Below are 17950 nucleotides of genomic sequence, written 5' to 3'. Positions count from 1 at the left end.
CAAAGTTCGTATGCCGTTGACTGTTAAGGATCGGCGGTGCGGGACCAGAATGCTACACGACGCGCGGCACGACACACAGTGATGGAACACTGATGGCCGCGACCGGGGGTAGGGGGTTGCGCCCTCGTCGCTGTCATGTCTCCACACTGCGCAGTGAAGCTCAGAAACGAACTCGTTGAGGCATGGCAGCTCATGCATGGACTGTCGACCGGCGTTCGAATCCGTATGACAGATAACGCCCTTCTGCGGTGAAAGCGTCATTGGTAAACGGGCTAGAGGTTTGTTATCGGTCCTAATTCGCCGATCTCGATTGCCGAGTCCAATTCACCGTCAACCCGAAGTTCAGTGCCGGTGAACGTGATGGGGTGAGCGCGGTCCAGTTCGCCAGCCTGCACCCTCCCCGCCGCTACTATATCGAAGCTACATCAACAGCTACACACTCGGCGATGACACCGTGCATATGTACGTATGTGGACACGGCAGCCGGAGTAAGCTAGGACCGCTCCTATGAAGTGTTCAGCTCCTCAGGGCCGACGCAGACCCGGACCCCTGACCCGAAATAACTTGCTTCAACTCAACCAGCCCACGAACAAGCTCAGAATACTTGGGTCGGTGATGCCCGGAAAGGCTACAGCCTGACGCTCTTTGCTCTGTGATTGGCAAACTTTGCTATGTAGGGCTCGCGAGGGAGGGAAGCGAGAGTTGTCTGTGGGCCGCGTGGGCCTTGTGTGCCCAGCCTGAGACACGGTCTGACCTGACAAGGCGCAGTAGCCGTTCAACGTGCTCCCTGTGTCACAAAGCTGTAACCTTTCGCACCATCGCGGGTGAGTGGGTCTAGCCTAACCCCCGGGGCCCGATCGGGACACGACCTCTCAATGGCAGTGTTCAAAGCTACTCGTGCGTGCGTGACGCATCGTGCATTCGTAGATGCCTCCCCTCCCCCCCTCCCCCTGGGGTTGAGCCTTGCAGAGGCTTGGAAGCCCTGCAGTATGTGTCGATCTCACTGGTCCAGTCCTGGGCTGTGCATCATCGCTGTCATCCTGTTGGTGACCTTCCACCTCGAGGGTTCCGCCAGGCTTCTCATGGATCACGCACCTGACAGGCTGCCGCCCGCACGGATCCGACGACAAGAATTCGCCGATCTCAGACAACTCCTCCACTTCACGAATCCGACAAGTCTGCGTGTTGGCTGGCGCAGCCGTCCTTCATGTGATACACCTAGCCGCATGCATGACATACACAAGACCGCATGCTTTGCTTCCCGGAGCATGAAAAGCACGTACTCTTATATAAGACAGCTTAGAGTAACACGCAGACGGGTTGCGACTATCCATGCATGTGTGCTCAACATCGATCCTTTCCAGGGCCGACGCTTTCCTGCATGCAAAGGCCAAAGCGATGCCGGCCAGCGCTGCGCCCGGATACCCTCCTCCGTGCGAATCAAACCGGTGATTGAAGCTATGTTCGTCGCTCGATCAAAGCTTGCCGCGGGTGCTTCCTCGCAGCAGAGGCCGCATACTTAAGCACCGTCAACTGCTCCATCCCGTCAACCGTCTTCCTTCCCGACAACTTGTACAAAAAGGACGCACAAGACGGCAACATGCGTCTCGCCTCCCTCGTCCTTTCGGCCGTCGGCACCCTTGCCGCCCTTCCCCTCGCTGCCGGAACATACATCCGACAGCCTCACGACCTCGAGCCCTTCCGCCTGTTCCGCCGCACGGGCGGCGACAGCAACCGCCCCGAGGTCACCGTTAGCCCCGACAAGAACACGGGTGCCGGTGCCGCCGTCTTCTTTGCCCAGGCTAAAAGCGATGGAAGTGTCGACATCCTTGGCGATGCGCTCAGCGCCCAGCGCACGGCCCAGATCAAGAAGTTCTTCCCTGTGTTCGGTTTCACTGGTGCCGAGGACTCGACGGTGAAGATTCCCGGCGAGGAGGGTGACCCCGCTTCCCTCCTCATCTTCACTGGCGTCGGAAACGAGATGGACAAGAACACGACGCGCGGTGCTGCCGCCTTTGGCGTCCGTGCGGCCTACGGTGTCACGACTAAGGTCGCCATCATGGTCCCCAAGACTCACGACGATGTGATTGCCTCCGCAGCCGACGGTGCTGTGTCAGGCACCTATGTCTGGAACAAGTACAAGTCGAACGCGCCGCCGCGCGTCGACTGCATCATCATCGTCTCTGACTGCGACCCCGCCAAGATTGTGCACGACGTCACCGCCTCCCTCTATGTCAACTATGCCCGCGACCTCGTCAACGAGCCCGCCAACGTGCTGAACCCCGAGACCTTTGCGCAGCTTGCCAGCGACATTGCCACTCCCGCCGGTATCGCGGTCGAGATCTGGGACGAGAAGCGTCTCGCCGCTGAGCGCCTCGATGCCATCCTCGCCGTCGGCGCCGGAAGCGAGAACAAGCCCCGCCTCGTCAAGCTTAGCTACACCCCCGGCGGTGGCAAGCGCAACAACTGGAGGCATGTCGTCCTTGTCGGAGGCGGAATCACCTTTGACTCGGGCGGTCTGTCGGCCAAGTCCACCGCCGATATGAGCAACCAGCGGGGTGACATGGCTGGCGCCGCTGCCGTCTTCAAGACCATCCTTGCTGCGCACGAGCTCAAGGTCAACACTCGCATCACCGCCTGGCTCCCCCTCGCTGAGAACATGCCGGGAGGAGGAGGTATGCGTATCGGCGATATCGTCCGCACTTACGCGAACAAGACCGTCGAGATCGTCGACACCGACAACGAGTCGCGTCTGCTCATGGTCGATGCAATTGCGTTCGCCATGCAGGAAGAGCACGACATTCTTGTCGACATCTCGACCTACTCCAGTAGCGGCGACCAGAACACTCATGCTGAGTACAACGGCGATAATTTCCGCTGCGAGCCCGACATGGACTGCGCCTACTCGCCAGTTGGCAAGCGAGATGCCGCCGACGCGGATGGAAACTCCGCCGCCGATACGACGAACAGTGGCACGCCGTTGGCTTTCCTGTACAGATTCCCTGGCATGTCGTCCTCCTGGGGAAGGTACGCCAAACGTGACAACTACAACCCGCCGAAACTTGTACACATCAACCTTGGCGCCATGGGATGGAATCCAGGCCGCCCTTACGCAGACCAGCCCTCGATGGGTACCGGAGCCGGCGTTAAGACCCTGCTCGCCGTCGCGGAGCAGTATGCTCTTTGAGTGACCGGACACTAAGGGACGATTACTGTGCTGCGTCGTGGAGTCGTGTGATGTGGATAGTATAGTACTTTACGACGGTAATGCAGGTTCTCATCTTTAAAGTGGACACTTGGTGCAGAGATGTAGCAGGTCTGTTTACGTAGGGCTGGCTGCTGAACTCGAAACACTGCCTTGGAGCATGGCTGGACGCGGCCAAGCCGGGTGTCGCAGTCTGACACGGTAGCGCGATCGGCGTGAACGTTTGGTGCCGTCTGCTCACTGCTGTCCAGCAACTTGCAGACGTAGCAACGGCCTGCACCCTCAGCGCACTTTCGCAGTCACAAAGTTTTACCACATAGGCTGCCGTCACCAAGCGAGCCAACTTGACCGACGACCGCACTACGAACTGTTGCCTTTCACTCAGATGACCTCCTACCAAACCAATGAGCTATTTCGAACCCTCACCAACGCCCTCGCGGAAGTAGCCGCTATTCCCGATCTACACGCAGAGAAGAAGTGGATCCTGACCATTGCCGCCTTTGCAGTCAGTGGAGCGGCGCTTCTAACTTCTCTCTGCGTTACTCTCATTGGCTACATCGTCTCCAATCGATGTTGGAACATGTTCTCAGCAGCGACCAAGGTAATGTGTAAATCGTGTTCGTTGCTGACAGTAGTAGGCCAAACTCATCCAAGATCGGGACAATTTTGGAGAACCGCGGAAAACCGAACCAACCTCACCTCGTTTGCTGGAACCAGTCAAAGCGTCGCCGGCGGAGCTTGAGGGTCATTTTCAGCAATACAACTATCACGGGAACAAGGTCGGTTGGAACAACCGCGTTGACGATGAAGCACGGGACATCCGCCGCCGGTTTCGTGGTCGAGCTCCGCTGCGGCTCCAAGAAGATACGCTAATCACCCTTCCCGGGAAGAATTATGATTACTTCCAATGGCCGTATCAACTTCCGATAACCTGGGCGGGCGTGAGGAAGGGGGATCAGCTACTCAAACTCGACCAGTGGAGGACCAACCTTGCAAAGCATCTCCCATCGGCACATCGACTGGACAGCGTCTCCCCATGCAGACTTGAGGAGTTTGACGCATCTCGTTTTGGCACAGAGACGTTCCAGACTTTCGAACCGCAGACTCCTTGCCCGAACATGCCTCCACACGACAAAGGCAGCAAGTCCTCCTGGACGATTCCATCACGTCCTCTGTTGTCCCACATCTGGGCCGGCTCCATCTTTCCTGCCCACTGCTACCACATGAGATCTGCCGATGTCAGCGCCCTTCGACTGTTGTTGGAGATCCTTGGCGGTGTACTTCGGCAGCTTGCCCTTAACAGTCCTCAATTCAAGATCCCAACCCCTGCAGTTGCCGAGGAGTCTGACATGGCGGCATTGGTCGTATCGTGCGCCTACGTCGTGAGTGAATGGAAGGATCAAGCACTCAGCGCCCCTCCAAGCGGTGCCAGCTACCTGAGCAGTGGCCTAATCACCTCAGCCTTGAGGAGATGGTATCAGTGCTGGACATCAAGCCCAAGCAGTAGTGATGGACTTTCAAGCCCCGCAGAGTTGCCCCTTTGTCACGTGTTTGACCATCTGGAAGAAGGCATTTGCCACCACCGTGCTCGCCTGGAGAAGCAGAAGCAAGAAGAGAGGGAGGCAGCTGCCAGAGCCCTGCATTGGAACTTGGCAAACAACGCAGTGGTTGCCTCAAGGAACGTGAGCCGCAGTGCCACCCAAGAAACGCCACCGCACGAGGCTAAAGCGGCGGCTTACTTGGCCCTCTTCGGAAACGACATCTTCGGCGTCGACTCCTCCAGTTTGCCCAAAATCGCCCAGATCATCAGCACTGCACTCATTGCCAAGTTACCCTCTGAGGATAAAGAGCTGGCCATCGTGGGTGCTTTGGAGATGATCCACCGCACAGGCATGTACGCGGAGAGAGTGAGAGCTATGCCAGCGATCACTGCCGCCATCCGCCCTTGGGATTGGCGCTCTGCGTATTTAGTGTAGCTGGGAATGCGGGTAGGCGTTGGCCATTGTGTATCGGAGTATCATGCAACAGGGATCTGGCGCTTCCTTTGTCACTCTGTTGTGAGGTGCAGTTACCGTCAGGGTCGGATCATGCAGTGCATCGCAGTACCCTTCACACAGCAGCGCCAGTCTCGTTCTCTCATCATGCCGGTAATGCTGATGATGTTCAAGTGACGGGGCGGTAGCAGATTGCGCGGTGCGTGATCTCGATGTCCGACACGGCGTTGCGCTTTAGCCTCTGCCCGTGCTGGCCGGCGCCACCGCAAAGACCAGGTGTCATTGCGACAGGTTCTGGCCACGGTCGCACAGTCACCATCGTGCCTGGGGCTGACACGCTCGGACCACTTGCGTCGAGCCACTCACCTCGAATTCTCTTTGACGAGCGGACTGGAGTCTAACAGGCTCCGTTGACCGTTTGCGAGACAATAGAGAGGGTTATGCGCCGCACGACTGATGAGCGCCTCCCTGCTGCTTTCATCGTGAACGATTGGTTTGGCCGGGTGCCCGTGCGCAGAGCACGCGTTCGAGACCCCGCGTCGTCGCTTTCCGTCGGGTCACCTGGGCGTGCCCCGTCTCAACGAGCTAGCTGCGAGGAGAAAGCCACTCGGTGTGACATGCTCCTGAGCAGTTACCGCGTTGTGCTAGTCGGTGACTTCCCTGCGAAGGTTGGCCTCCTTCCTTCATAGTAATCTATCGTTCTGTTCTTCTCAAACGCGCCCAGCAACTTTCAGCAGTGTCGCATTCCTCAGCAACCCCCGAGAACCTTGGACCGCCGTTCCATACCCCCCAGGGAAGGTCGATCAAACAACATGGAGCGCAACCTCACGGAAGCGCTTCTTCGGCAGCTCACATCCGCTCTAGTGGACGTTGCCGGCAAGAAGGAGCCGTACCAGGAACAGAAATGGATCCTCACCATCATTGCCTTCGCAGTCAGTGGGGCGGCCGTGCTTATCACCATTTTAAGTCATATTGTCAACAATAGATGCTGGAATATGCTGTCACCCACCACCAAGGTAGGTTATCTTCCGGGCAGCGACCGCGCTAACAGCAGTCACGACTTATCCAAGACAGGACTTGGTCTGGTAAACCACACCTCGATCAGGCGTTGTTGGGGACAACCGTGAAAAACGTTCCGAGACACTCGAATCGATTTGAGAACTTGGAGCGAATTACAGAACAAACGCTGGCTCAAGCTCGACGCCCTCTTAAGGACTTCTACACCCTGGTGAAGCAATGGCTGCCAAAACCGCTGCGCTCATCGACCGAAGCGGTACGTGTCACTGCCAACTCTACCTTAGCTCAAGCATCCTGCTGACCGCGCAGAATCTGTCCGTCAACGGCGGAAATGACTCAGTTAATCTTGGCCACATCAAGAGCACAGTGCCTCACGAATTCCGGTGAGCTTTGATGATAAAGTTGCCTTCTGACTACAGGGGAAACGTGATCCGGGGCATTAGCTATTGGCGACTGCTTTTCGGCGAGCCTGAGTTGCTTATCCCTATCTTCGAAGACGACGTCGGCAAGACCCTACAGCAAATTGCCCGCGGGGACCTGTTATTGCCAACACTATTGAAATGCGCTCCCGGACACTTGCGATGCTCTGCGTACTCACTAGCTGAAGTTATCAACTTCATGGCTTGGTCCCGCACACCCGAGGCTCAGCCGTTGGTAGATCAGATCACTGCACCAGGCGCCGGTATTTCAACAGGGAGAAAAATTGAAGCAGTCCAGTACAAGTTCGCAGCCATAACTTCTGATCGCGTCATCGACACTGGCAATACGTACGGCATCCGTATCAATTTCGCCCAGTATTGGTACGCCTTGGAGAGTACCGCTACGAAGTGGTCTACCGTCAATCTTGGTTCAGGAGCACAGTGTCTCGCAGCTCACTCTGCCTGGGGAACAATGCGAATCTGGGCAGAGAACGGCTTGCTCTTACTCAGCTTCTTACCGGTGTATCGCGCCCCGGACCCAGCGCTATGGGGTCGGGGGCTGGGAAGAGTCGGGGTGATAAGGATGATTTGGATTGAGGAGCTGCAGTCGCCCAGGGCCCAGCGTGTTGCGTTCCATCTCATGCAGTCACAGCTCGCGGTCCTTGAATCAGCAGTTGTCCAGGTGGTTGCAGCAATTCGTGCGCACACTCCAAAGTGCAGCTTCAATGACGATTACATCCGTCGGCGATCTACACCTGAGCTCTTCAACAAGGACGATAAGGCAGCTTGGAGAGTCAAGCAACTAGAGCTACGCTGTCAGGCGTGGATTTTGGGCTTGGAGTCTGGAACTCTACTTGTGGACGATGCTGGCGATTCCCGCTCTAGGGGTTCCCCCGATCACCGAATCGTTATGGAAGCTTTCTCGATCTGGAAAGATGTACTGTCCTCCCCCGGCTCCAAACAGCTCCACGCTTGTCTGGCGATGCTATCGGAACCCGGCTCCACAGCGCCAGCAGCCGAAGCAGCCACTTCGGCCGACATCAACCACTACCTTCCGAGTCCTGCACACCGATGCGATATCTGCGACGTTTTAGAACCCATCTTCTGTGGAAAACTCCGCGAACACTCCGACCTGACGAGACTTATCCTCTGCGATGCCCAGATACCTGCCAGGCAGCAGAAAGAATGGAAAGAACATGTCCTTCTCAGCTGTTTCGAGATGCTTCACCGAATCGGCCGCTGCTGCGAATTCGGGCGCATCATCCCTGAGATTGCAGAGTCCATCCGTCCATGGGATTGGCAAACGGCCTGGCTCGTGTAGCCAGTCACGTCTATAAGGGGGTAGTTTTCGACAGGTACCGTATGCAATCGCGACATGGCCTCACTAGAGAGCCAGTCGAGTGATGGTGAGACAACTTCCTCGTAGGCCTGATCATCTTCCTGCTCGCTGCACCAACCGTGATGACACGAAAGCGGGGTGACCACGGTTGCTTGATACTGCAGCGTTGACGCATGACCACATCTCTGGCGTTCTAGGTACACAGCGAGTTTCCTTAAGATGGTCAGAACTATCAGCTGTGCACTGCACAGGTGACTATAGCCCAGATCTCACAAAGCTCTACGCATTACCTGCATGACGGGCAATCAGATACTCTACCACCCCAATACCGAACGTTCCTCGGAAAGGCATGCAGCGGCCAAAGTACCTGACGATTCACACTGGCTTTCGAGGAGGATCATTTGATCAATGGATGGCAGTGCATCGCCATAAGGCATGGGCCCACATGAATGTTGCAGCGGACGAAGGGGTAGGATAGGGGCTGCGAAGGCGGAAACAGCACTCAACGCCGATCAACCTAACCGTCGTCCCTTCCCCCTTCTGTTTGAATATCTCTGAGAAGTTGAGACCACACTGCGCCTCTTGAGTCACACTGTGCGAGCATGCTCGAAGGAGGTAAATTGCGCTGTAGAGGGTTGTCTAGCCCACGCCGACGAGCCTTCACGTCCGCGCATTTCACCAAAGAACTTCTCTTCCTGCCCATCCATATTCCCACTCGCCGACAGGTACTGCACACGATTCCGCCGAGGCTTCCAGACCTTGACTCTCACCATTCACCAGCTCCTTTCATTATCATGGACAACAACACCACAACCACTCTGCTCTTGCAGCTAACATCTACTCTGGCGCAGGTAGCCGACAAGAAAGAGCCCTACCAGGAGCAGAAGTGGATCCTGACCATCATTGCCTTCGCTGTCAGTGGAGCTGCCGTCATCGTGACGATTCTGAGCCACATCGTATCCAACCGGTGCTGGAACATGCTGTCTCCAACTACCAAGGTAAGTGAGACCCTTCCTGTCATCTCTGTCATCTAACGGCAGTCACGGCTAATCCAAGACAAACGGTGGCATCGTCCTGTGCGCTGCGATTGGCTGGACGATCTCCCCGATTTCAAGTTATCTCTGTGGGAAAAGCTAGTAACCTATCGCTTGATGAACGAGCCGCAGTGCCTCTCCCTTGATGCCGCTCGCGTAAGTCAGTGCTCCAGACTCATAAAACGAGGCTCATCCCGCAGGCAACACTGATGCGAGAAGATGGATCAAAAAGGACCTATTTATCAGTCGTCGGTGATCGCGTAGGCTCTCAATTTCGGCAAGTACATGTACGACCCAGGGCCACGTACTGATGCCAGTGGAAACGAAATTCGAGGGACTAGCTACTGGAAGCTGCTTTTGGGAGAGCCAGAACTGAGGATTCTAATATTGGGAGATGGCTTTTTCATTGATCTCTGTGTCTTAGCTTGCCCCCCTGTCCTTATCGCGGAACCCGTTGAAGCTGGCAGCGAAGAATGGTGCAAAATTCCACAGCATCAACTCATGACAACTGCCCCCAACAGCCTGCGCTGCTCTGCATACACTCTCGCCGAGACAATCAATCAAGCTAGGCTCTTGAGGTCACATGACCTGCTTGACGTCAACCCCTTCTGGCTCGAACAAAGGGTTGGTACCCAGTTCCCGCGAGAAGTGTTTGAAATCAAGTACGAATTCATCAAGATCACCTCCGATAGAATCATAGATACGGGCACAACTTATGGGATACGAATCCCCTTCGCGGAATACTGGTGTACCCTCACAACCACGCGCACGAAATGGTCCACGTTCAAGCATAGTTCTGGCTCAGAGGGCCTCGTGGCCACCTCTGTCTGGGGGACTATGCGTATGTGGCTCCAGGAAAACCTGCAGCTTCTAAACTTCATCCCTCACGACACGGGCTCTTTTGATCCCAACTTTTCGGGTGGGCTTGTTCCGCCGCAAACCCCAGAGCGTACACCGGGTTGGAAAGCGTTTGGAAGATGTGGCGGAAGAGGCAGGGGACACATTTAGTCGTCTTTCACCTCTTCTACTCTCAACTATCTCATCTGGAGTTGGCTGTCGACGCCCTGATCAATGTCATTTCAGCTCATGTTCCATCAACGACTAAATTTTCTGATCTCTGGGGTGACACCCCGCATGGTATGCCGATTGTGCGCCGCGAAGAAGCCAACGACTCCGCCACTAGGCTTCTCAACCTCAAAGAACGTTGCAAGTCTGTGATCGAATGCTGGGAGGTCCAGGGAGCTATGGCACAGGGAGGCAAAGGCCATCTCTCAGCATCGGACGTAAACGTGTTGCACATTGCAGAACTCTTCAAGCAATGGAAAGAGAAGGACATACCTGAAATGCCTGAAAAGCATAGCTTTGAGTACGGCTATCCAGAACCCGCCGAGCCATGTGAACAGCACGCATGTTCCTGAATCGCTGCAACCCAACGTGGAGCAGCCGGGGCACTCACCGACCACGCAGCTCAGGTAGAGTGCAAGATGGGTTTGCTGCTCTCCTCCGTCTTTTCAGACCCCGGTCAGGGCGTTCTGCGCAACATCCCGAAGCGACTGAGATATGGCATTGACGCCAAGCCGCCAGCGGAGCTCAAGGAATGGAAACAAGGTGTCGTCGTAGGCTGTTTGGAGCTGATATACCGCATTGATTCTTTCTGTGACGATGTCAGGGTCATTCCTGATGTTGCAGAGCTCATCCGTCCATGGGAGTGGAGAACGGCGTATATAGTATAAGCCTTGAAGTTAACACTGCATACTGTACATTGCTGCTATCGGAGAGTGCCCCTATCTTCTATCTGACTCGAGATACGTACGAATGCAAAGCTGTCACAAGTAGGAAGGGTTTAAACAATAACAGATGGAGTGACTGGCCCCGCTTTCGGCTATACGCCGCAGCGGCCCAGACCCTCGATCTCACATCAGCACGCATGTCTCTGGCTCTGCAGGCAGCCCGTCCTCCCACTTCTTCTTCGTCTTCTTCTGACTCCTGCGCTCTGGCGCCTCGACGACGTCCCAATAGTTGAACTCCCAGTATCCAAAGTCAACGTCCTCGAACTGCATCGCGACCGCCTCCAGCGCCGCCTCGTCCGCCTCGAGCAGGAGGGCGAGCACCGTTATAGGATCGGGTTCACAGCGGCCAGAGCGAGTAGCAGCGATGCAGATGTTGTGGTGCATGTGCGTGAGCGCGGACACAATCCTCTCTGTGGCTTGGAGCACGAGGCTGGCGACGCTGAAGTAATTAATCCCACTGCGGGGATAGGGTTTGCCACACACGTCGTTGTTGAAGTCGACACGCAGTTGGTCGAGATACTCCCGCAGCGACCAGGCGGGTAGTTGGCTGGGCGGGACTTCGGTTGGTGACTCGCTGCGTGGAGGGGGAGGGGCAGCACTGCCGTCGGTGATGGCGCGCAGGCCGATGTGACCCGCGTCGCGCGCGCGGTAGGGCGTGTTGTAGCGCCTCACCCTGGCTACAAGGTCCGCTTCGTTCAGCCCACTTGCGCGTGCGCTTCGCGCTCGCACCCTTTTCACAAACGGCGTGTCGGCGAAGCGCTCCCCAGTCGCACCACGCACGCGCGGGGTTCGGCGGAGCACGTCCCATCCCATCAAGCTTGGGAAATCGAACGTCTCCGGCGAGACCTTAGCAGGATCCCAGCCGGCACGGCGAGCAGCGATAAGCAGCGGTTCAGTTGTGAAGAACTCATACTTGTGAGATTGCAGTAGCTCCCAGACCGTCCTGCCCTCCAAGGGATCTTCGGGGAGCCCGTAGTCTCGCCTGCCTAGCTTGCGAGGGACATCGTGAATCGATTGGGCGCCGAGACGCCTGAACAGTGCCGCCATGAAATCGGACTCGGGCACCTCGCCGCCCTCAAAGAAGGCATCGGGGTACATCTCGAGCACAATCTCGAACAAATCGATCGGCTCCAGGTATCCCCTCTGGGTGAGCATGTTGTACACGTGCATGAGTGGGATGAGCTCTGACAAGGCGTCACAGAGCAAGCGGCCGAGGAGAGCCACCATCTCGAGCGCCTCTTCGAGTCCCACCCCGCACAACAGAGGCGAATAACGCCACAGTCCGTCGAACTCGGGGAAGCGCGGCGGGGCCAGCCCTGGAATATCGATGAGGGGATCTGCAGCGCCGAGCCATTCGGTGAGCTGATCGTCCACTGCCTCCAAGACCTCCAGAAACGCGTTGTCCTCCGACCGCAGGCTCCCTAATGCCATCTTGAGGCCCTCCATAGACTGCTCCATGGCGGGGAGGAAGCCCTGCTGACCGCGCTGCTCGTCGCGGTCGAGGAACATGTCGATGTCGCGCTGGCACTCGAACCCAGCAGTCGGTGTCTCAAGGACGTGCCCGCGAATGACATGAATCGCCCACCCGCGCGTCACCGCAAACGAGTCGACAAGCAATTGCAGCTGCAAGACGTGGTGGTGTCGGATCTTGTCTGCGATCGGAGCACCCGGCTTCTGTGTCGCGAGAGTTGTGAGGAATGACGCAAAGTTGTCGAGTCCGAACAATCGACGGTGACTCGCCCAAGGTCCGGAGGGTGACCAGTCAACGTCCTCCCACTTGTACTCTTTGCCTGCGGATATGCCTTGAGCAACGGGATAGGTGTACACGCGAACGAGCTCGTAGAGCCAGTTGAGAGTGTAGAGCCGACGCCATGACAGACGCTCCTCCGTACTTGCCTTGACGAGGTCGAGGTCCGGGTCCCAGCGAGCGAGCTCCTTCTGCATACGCTTCGTCGGCTTACCGTTCCGGTTCAGACGGTAGTCGGTGACGAACTCAACAAGATCACGGTAGGCGGGGACCATGAACTGCTCCGTGACATCGATCTCGGCCCACTTCCGCTCTCCACCAGAGGTGTATGGCATGCCGAACTGGCCCTGGATCTTGGCAATGTCGCCTCCAACGACAATCTCATTGACCGCGTCGTATGATGCCGTCCCACCAAACTCCTCCTGCAGCTTCTGGCCGCGCCTAGTGACTGCGGCGATTGCGGTGTTCGTGAGCGCGCCGGCAACAGCGCTGTTCAGCTCGTCGTATGCAACGTCGTGCCAGACATCCTGAATGTAGCGGAGCACATCCACGCACTCCTGGATGAGGCCGTGAACGGCGATGAGGTGGTCGGTGACCGCGCTGTCCTCGTCGGGAAGGATCTCGAAGCGCTCGAGCGGCAGGTTCTCCAGCATCTCGACGGGATCCTCCTCCTGCTCGGGTGGCGGAACCTTCTTCGTCTTCGGCCGCTTTTTGCCCGCCTTGCCCTTCTTCTTCCGTTGTGGTTGCGCCCTATGGCGCGTCGACGGCTCCTCCTCGTCGGCGGAAGGCTCCTTCACATCCTCGCCATGCTCGACGTGCAGCTTCTCGAAGTAGTTGATCAGTCGCACGGTAGCCTCTTGCTCGGTCAAGTCGGGCTCGCCAGCCTTATCCCGTATCAGCCAACCTGAGCCTCCGAGCTGCTCAAACATCTGTTGAAGGACGTTGATGAAGTCCTTGTGCCCCTTGTTGCCGTTAGCATACCGGGGGTTGGTTTTGCTGAGCTTCTAAAAGTGCGCATAAGCTTCCTCGCGGAGTCGGATGGCGGAACGCAGCCTGCGCAGGACCTCACTTGGGGCGCAGCTGACGTAGCGGCTGATATAACGGACCTTCGAGAGCAGCTCGCGGCACTGCGCCTTGCCAGTACGGTTGAATGTCGGAGCCTCCTCGTCAGGAGCGATCTCGGGGACATCAATGCCTTCATGAAGTGGGTTGGCGCGGAGAATCTTGTTGAAAGTGGTGAGCACCCAACGCACAACGTGGGCGGTGTCGCGCTTGTAGCCCTCATAATCGAAAGGCCGGTCCATGGCGGCTATCAGGGAGATGCTGGGAGTGCGTATGAATCAGAAGAAGCCACTCCGCACCCAGTTTCGTCACCCAGGCGGAAAGACTTCCCTCGCGACCGGCGCCGGTCGATTGATGTGGACGATGGAGAGTGTGTGATGATGCTGCTTAACAGGTCAAGGCGACACCCCGATCAAGCTCTCCCACGGCTGCCAGCGGGACCAAAGGCCAGATAACCACGTGGGGTTACCAACTATCGCTATCAGAGAGCGTGTGCAAGCAGTTGCTGCCTGGGTCGTGCGCTTGCTGAGACTGCTCGCCTACTCAGGCCAATGAGTTAGACAACACCTGTGCAGAGACCAGCCAAAGCTACCGCTCTGCTTATTCCTCCCACTGCCGACCAGCGAACCGCCGTTGGCGCCCGTGCTGAGTCAGGTCAAAGCCGCAGGGGCCCACACACATGTCAAAGCTCCACCCCTGCGTCAGTGCTCAACACCCTTAACCAGTATTTCTTTGTTCTTTCTCGCCCCTTTCTGTCCCTGCAGTTACCCGGCTATCTCTGTGGTCTGTCTCCCGGTGTCACCTGGGTTAACCGCTCAACGGTCAATGCATTCGGCCCGTGCGCAGGGGGGAAAGAACGCTGTGGCTGAAGAGTGGAGGATCCTCGTGTTGGGTGCGTGTCCTCGTGTTGCGTGAGTGTGTACCCCTGTGCGTCTTGCCAAACATTCTGGGCCGACGGAGGACCTGGACACGGCTGACTCAACGGCTCAACTCTCAATCCTGACGCCTATCCTGCCGTTCGTCGTCGGCCGATATCACCGCACCCCCTCGCCGTTGCCCCAGAACGCCCACAAGAAGCCTATGTCTTCGAGTCCTGCTGTCAGCCTTATCAGCCTCGTGTCCGTGCCTTACATCTCGATCGAGACCGATCGTGGCGTACCGGCCGCGTAGAAATCCCACAGCCGACTCGGATACACCTCCTACCTTGCTTGCGAGCCTCCGTTCCTTGGGTGACCCGCTTCTAATGTCTTGGTAACGTGCCAACCCCTCGCTTGTTTGCTCTTTCGCTACCTGATTCCCCCAACTACTTAAGACACTCTCGCTGATGCACTCATCGGCAGGCATCCCGTTGCTCGCAAGATCCAGTGTTCTGTTCGCTTACCCTCCCAGACTCGCGACGCACCCGGTTCCCGACCTTTACTCACCTTCGCTCCACTGTCGACACGCGCCAACTCGGCCACGTTCCGGCAACATACTCGTCCACACCACCTGCCAGTCTCTAACCCGATACCCGAGTTCACCTGTTTTAAGACCGACTAGCACCGTCCAGCCGTCGACAGCGTCGCTGTGGAGCCTGTGGCTGTCCTTGCAGACCCAAACCTAGACTGACTGTCTTAATAAAAAAGGATTTCGGAGTTTCTGACTTGGTTTGGCTTCGGGTTTCCATTCGGCTCTTGTCGTTCGGTGGTGCAATCTGGGGGCTCTTCACGACACATGTCGTTTTGTTGGCTGTTTTTGGGGCTGTTTTTGTTGGCTTTGGACACTGTTGGCACTATGGGCACTTCTGGCACATGTTGGCTCTTTGGCATACTGGTTCTGGCTTTCCTGCACGGAAGACGGGTTTTCTGGCTGGTGAACGTTGGTTCTCCTTTGGCTCATTTTGGTCGTAAGCCTGCACACACGCTGTGGTCGCTCAACACGTCGCACCATTGTTGGTTGGGCCCCATTTTCCTTCTTGGAATCTGATCGGGTTCATTGGTAGATTGAGTAGATGAGTTAGCGAGTTGTGCGCTCACGGAGCCTGCCGTTTTACAAGGCAGGCTCTCGAGCGCCGACTCCAATAGCAAATGCAGACCAAGCAGGCGAGCGAGGTTCTGGTTCCTCATGCGCTTATATAGTCTGCGACATCGCCACTTATCTCTCCAATTGTTATGCATTGTCACTTCATGAGAATGTACCAAGGCTTGAGCGGGAGGAAGCTTCGGGTTGGGCTGGGAGCGAAACGTTGGTCATCTGGTTGACGGTTCCGCTCCGCAGGCGTGTGCGGAAGAGGTCACCATTGGAGTCAGAGAGCGTGGGAGAGTACTGATGCAACGATCGCCTTCGAAGTGAAGAATGAGACGTTCCTAACAGACAGGAGAGGGCAGTGCACGGTGGTCGACGGCTGACTCTTTGCATCCGGTTCACCGTAATCGCTCCGCAACCTTTGGCCTACCTGCTTGGCAATTGGTGAAGCAGAGCTTAAGTGGATCACCTGGACCTCGTGGACCTGGGAAGCTGGGTGCTTGAAGCCAAACGCCGTGGACAGATGCGCAGTACCGCGAGTTCAATCGGAGCCGGAAGGCACCGTTTGATCGCCGCTCGGCTGCGCAACTTCGGCACCGCGGCGGCAGCGGTCGATTCGGTCCAAATTAACCAAAGCAAACCAAGCATAAGCAGTGTGAAGCAGCTCGGCGCTCTGAATCGTCGCGATGCCTGCATGCGGAGTTGCGTCTGATGCACCGCAGATTCAGATTCAGACCGCGAAGCTGGAGGGCGGGAGGGTCGCGGCCCTCGAATTGCGGCAACCGGACCGCTCCGCCGATTCGGCACGTTGCCCTCATTTCTGGCTCCACTGACCACTAGTGCTGACCTGCCTCTTCTGGGTGTCCACCGCACCTGTCCTCCCGCAAGACTGTTCGTTCCAGCACGTGTGGTGATAGAGTGTTATGCATGAACAGCGTGGACGCTGCTGTTGTCGTTGTTGCAGACGCTCGGGTTAAACGGTCATGAAATGAATGCCGCTTCGGAGCTGCGGCCCGAGACCCGAGACCTGAGTGATCGTCAAGTGGGGCTGGATCTTGGTGACTGACCATGCCAACGATCGAACTGCGTAGTCAGCGTAGGATAAGCAAAGCACGCCCAGTAGCTCCAGGACAACGCCTGGCGTGCTGGACTACGCATCTGCCATGATCTGCCATCCCGTCGTCCGTACCGGAGAAGAACGTGTGCGCAGGAGCTCTAAGATAGAGTGTTTGCGGAGGCTGAGAACTGACACAGGTAGCGATCCCTGTCCAGGCACTCGTTACGTACATGCTGAAAGCCACCACTCATGCCATGCACGGCGTAGTGCTGCCTCATACCTCCTCGACATTCTCGCGTTCCATACTAGGGATCGCCGTCTCGCTCTCCAATATCGGCATGACCGAGGCGGAGTGACCTTGCGGCACCGACGCGCGGTGAGACCAACGCCAGGCTGCCGCCAATCACCCACTAACAGGTTGACCTGCAGACATTTGAGCGGCCCAAATGTGAGAACTTGTCAGATGACTGAGGAGAGAGACCACATCGGCGCCAGGGCCGGCTTTCACGGCAGGTGTGCCGGTTCAGGTATCGGGGTGCGGGGCTCAGTGTCCAACAATTGTCCGCTGTTCCGCGTACTGGCAGCGAAGCCACGCTGTCAGGAGCAGGCATGGACGGCTCGATGCTGCTCCTCGTGCCCCTCGCGCTATGTGATAGATAGCAGACGCCGACAGGCTCGCACACAGCGTGGTGCCCAGCGTCTTGCCCCTCAATCCTCAGGTCACGACCCTGAACCTGGCAAGGCTTGCCGTTATCAGCTCCCTGGCGTGTTTCGTTGTCCCAATTGCAGAACGCGGCGGATCCTCGCTTATCCGGCCCCTCTCTGCGCTCCCGAGGCTGCACTAGTGCCAGATTACAGCACTGTCACTCCGTCCTGCCGTATGGTCGGTGGGTGACCGCCATGACGGCCATCGAGCCGCAGAGAGTGGACAGCAGCACACCCTGTTGCCCCACAGTTAAGGTTTTCCTGCCGACGCCCGATTGCGCGGGGGCACCAACGAAGAGATGGGGGCCAGCCTCGCTCGGAAACGGGTCCGAAGAAACAGAGCTGAAGTGCAAGCGCAGGCGCTTATACGTTAAATGCTTCCAAGACATGGATCTGATGGCCCTTGCTTGGCGGAAAGTATGCACGTGCTGGGCAAGGGCGGTGGGGTGGGCATGATGGGAGCGATGAGAGTAGCGCTGAACAGGCGTCGTTGCCGTCGTCAAGTCATCTGATGCAGCAGGCAGGGCACGACGAGCGAGAGAGCGTAAAGCGTCCGGAGCCGTTACTCGGAATTAGG

At 57.2% G+C, this 17950-nt stretch overlaps 5 protein-coding genes across 5 annotated transcripts; 4 read left to right on the top strand and 1 right to left on the bottom strand.

Moving 5' to 3' along the window:
* Positions 1–1600: 1600 nt before the first annotated feature.
* Positions 1601–3187, top strand: A1Q1_04758 (leucyl aminopeptidase; the record flags this gene model as incomplete). The annotated part of the gene is made up of 1 exon (XM_014322996.1): positions 1601–3187. One exon carries the CDS (start codon positions 1601–1603, stop codon positions 3185–3187), a length of 1587 nt encoding a protein of 528 aa, XP_014178471.1.
* Positions 3188–3590: 403 nt separating this feature from the next.
* Positions 3591–5181, top strand: A1Q1_04757 (uncharacterized protein; the record flags this gene model as incomplete). Its single annotated transcript, XM_014322995.1, has 2 exons — positions 3591–3710; positions 3844–5181. 2 exons carry the CDS (start codon positions 3591–3593, stop codon positions 5179–5181), a joined length of 1458 nt encoding a protein of 485 aa, XP_014178470.1.
* Positions 5182–6011: 830 nt separating this feature from the next.
* A1Q1_04756 (uncharacterized protein) lies at positions 6012–7956 on the top strand (the record flags this gene model as incomplete). Its single annotated transcript, XM_014322994.1, has 5 exons — positions 6012–6131; positions 6185–6215; positions 6270–6472; positions 6526–6599; positions 6660–7956. The coding sequence occupies 5 exons, from the start codon at positions 6012–6014 to the stop codon at positions 7954–7956; spliced, it is 1725 nt and encodes a 574-aa protein (XP_014178469.1).
* An 812-nt stretch (positions 7957–8768) lies between these two features.
* A1Q1_04755 (uncharacterized protein) lies at positions 8769–10741 on the top strand (the record flags this gene model as incomplete). The annotated part of the gene is made up of 5 exons (XM_014322993.1): positions 8769–8972; positions 9141–9164; positions 9273–9849; positions 10092–10403; positions 10452–10741. 5 exons carry the CDS (start codon positions 8769–8771, stop codon positions 10739–10741), a joined length of 1407 nt encoding a protein of 468 aa, XP_014178468.1.
* Positions 10742–10921: 180 nt separating this feature from the next.
* On the bottom strand, positions 10922–13849 carry A1Q1_04754 (uncharacterized protein; the record flags this gene model as incomplete). The annotated part of the gene is made up of 2 exons (XM_014322992.1): positions 10922–13549; positions 13652–13849. 2 exons carry the CDS (start codon positions 13847–13849, stop codon positions 10922–10924), a joined length of 2826 nt encoding a protein of 941 aa, XP_014178467.1.
* Between the last annotated feature and the right edge of the window lie 4101 nt (positions 13850–17950).

Source organism: Trichosporon asahii (genome assembly GCF_000293215.1).
Source record: "Trichosporon asahii var. asahii CBS 2479 unplaced genomic scaffold scaffold00070, whole genome shotgun sequence".
NCBI lineage: Eukaryota > Fungi > Basidiomycota > Tremellomycetes > Trichosporonales > Trichosporonaceae > Trichosporon > Trichosporon asahii.
This window is presented reverse-complemented; position numbering and strand designations above follow the sequence as displayed.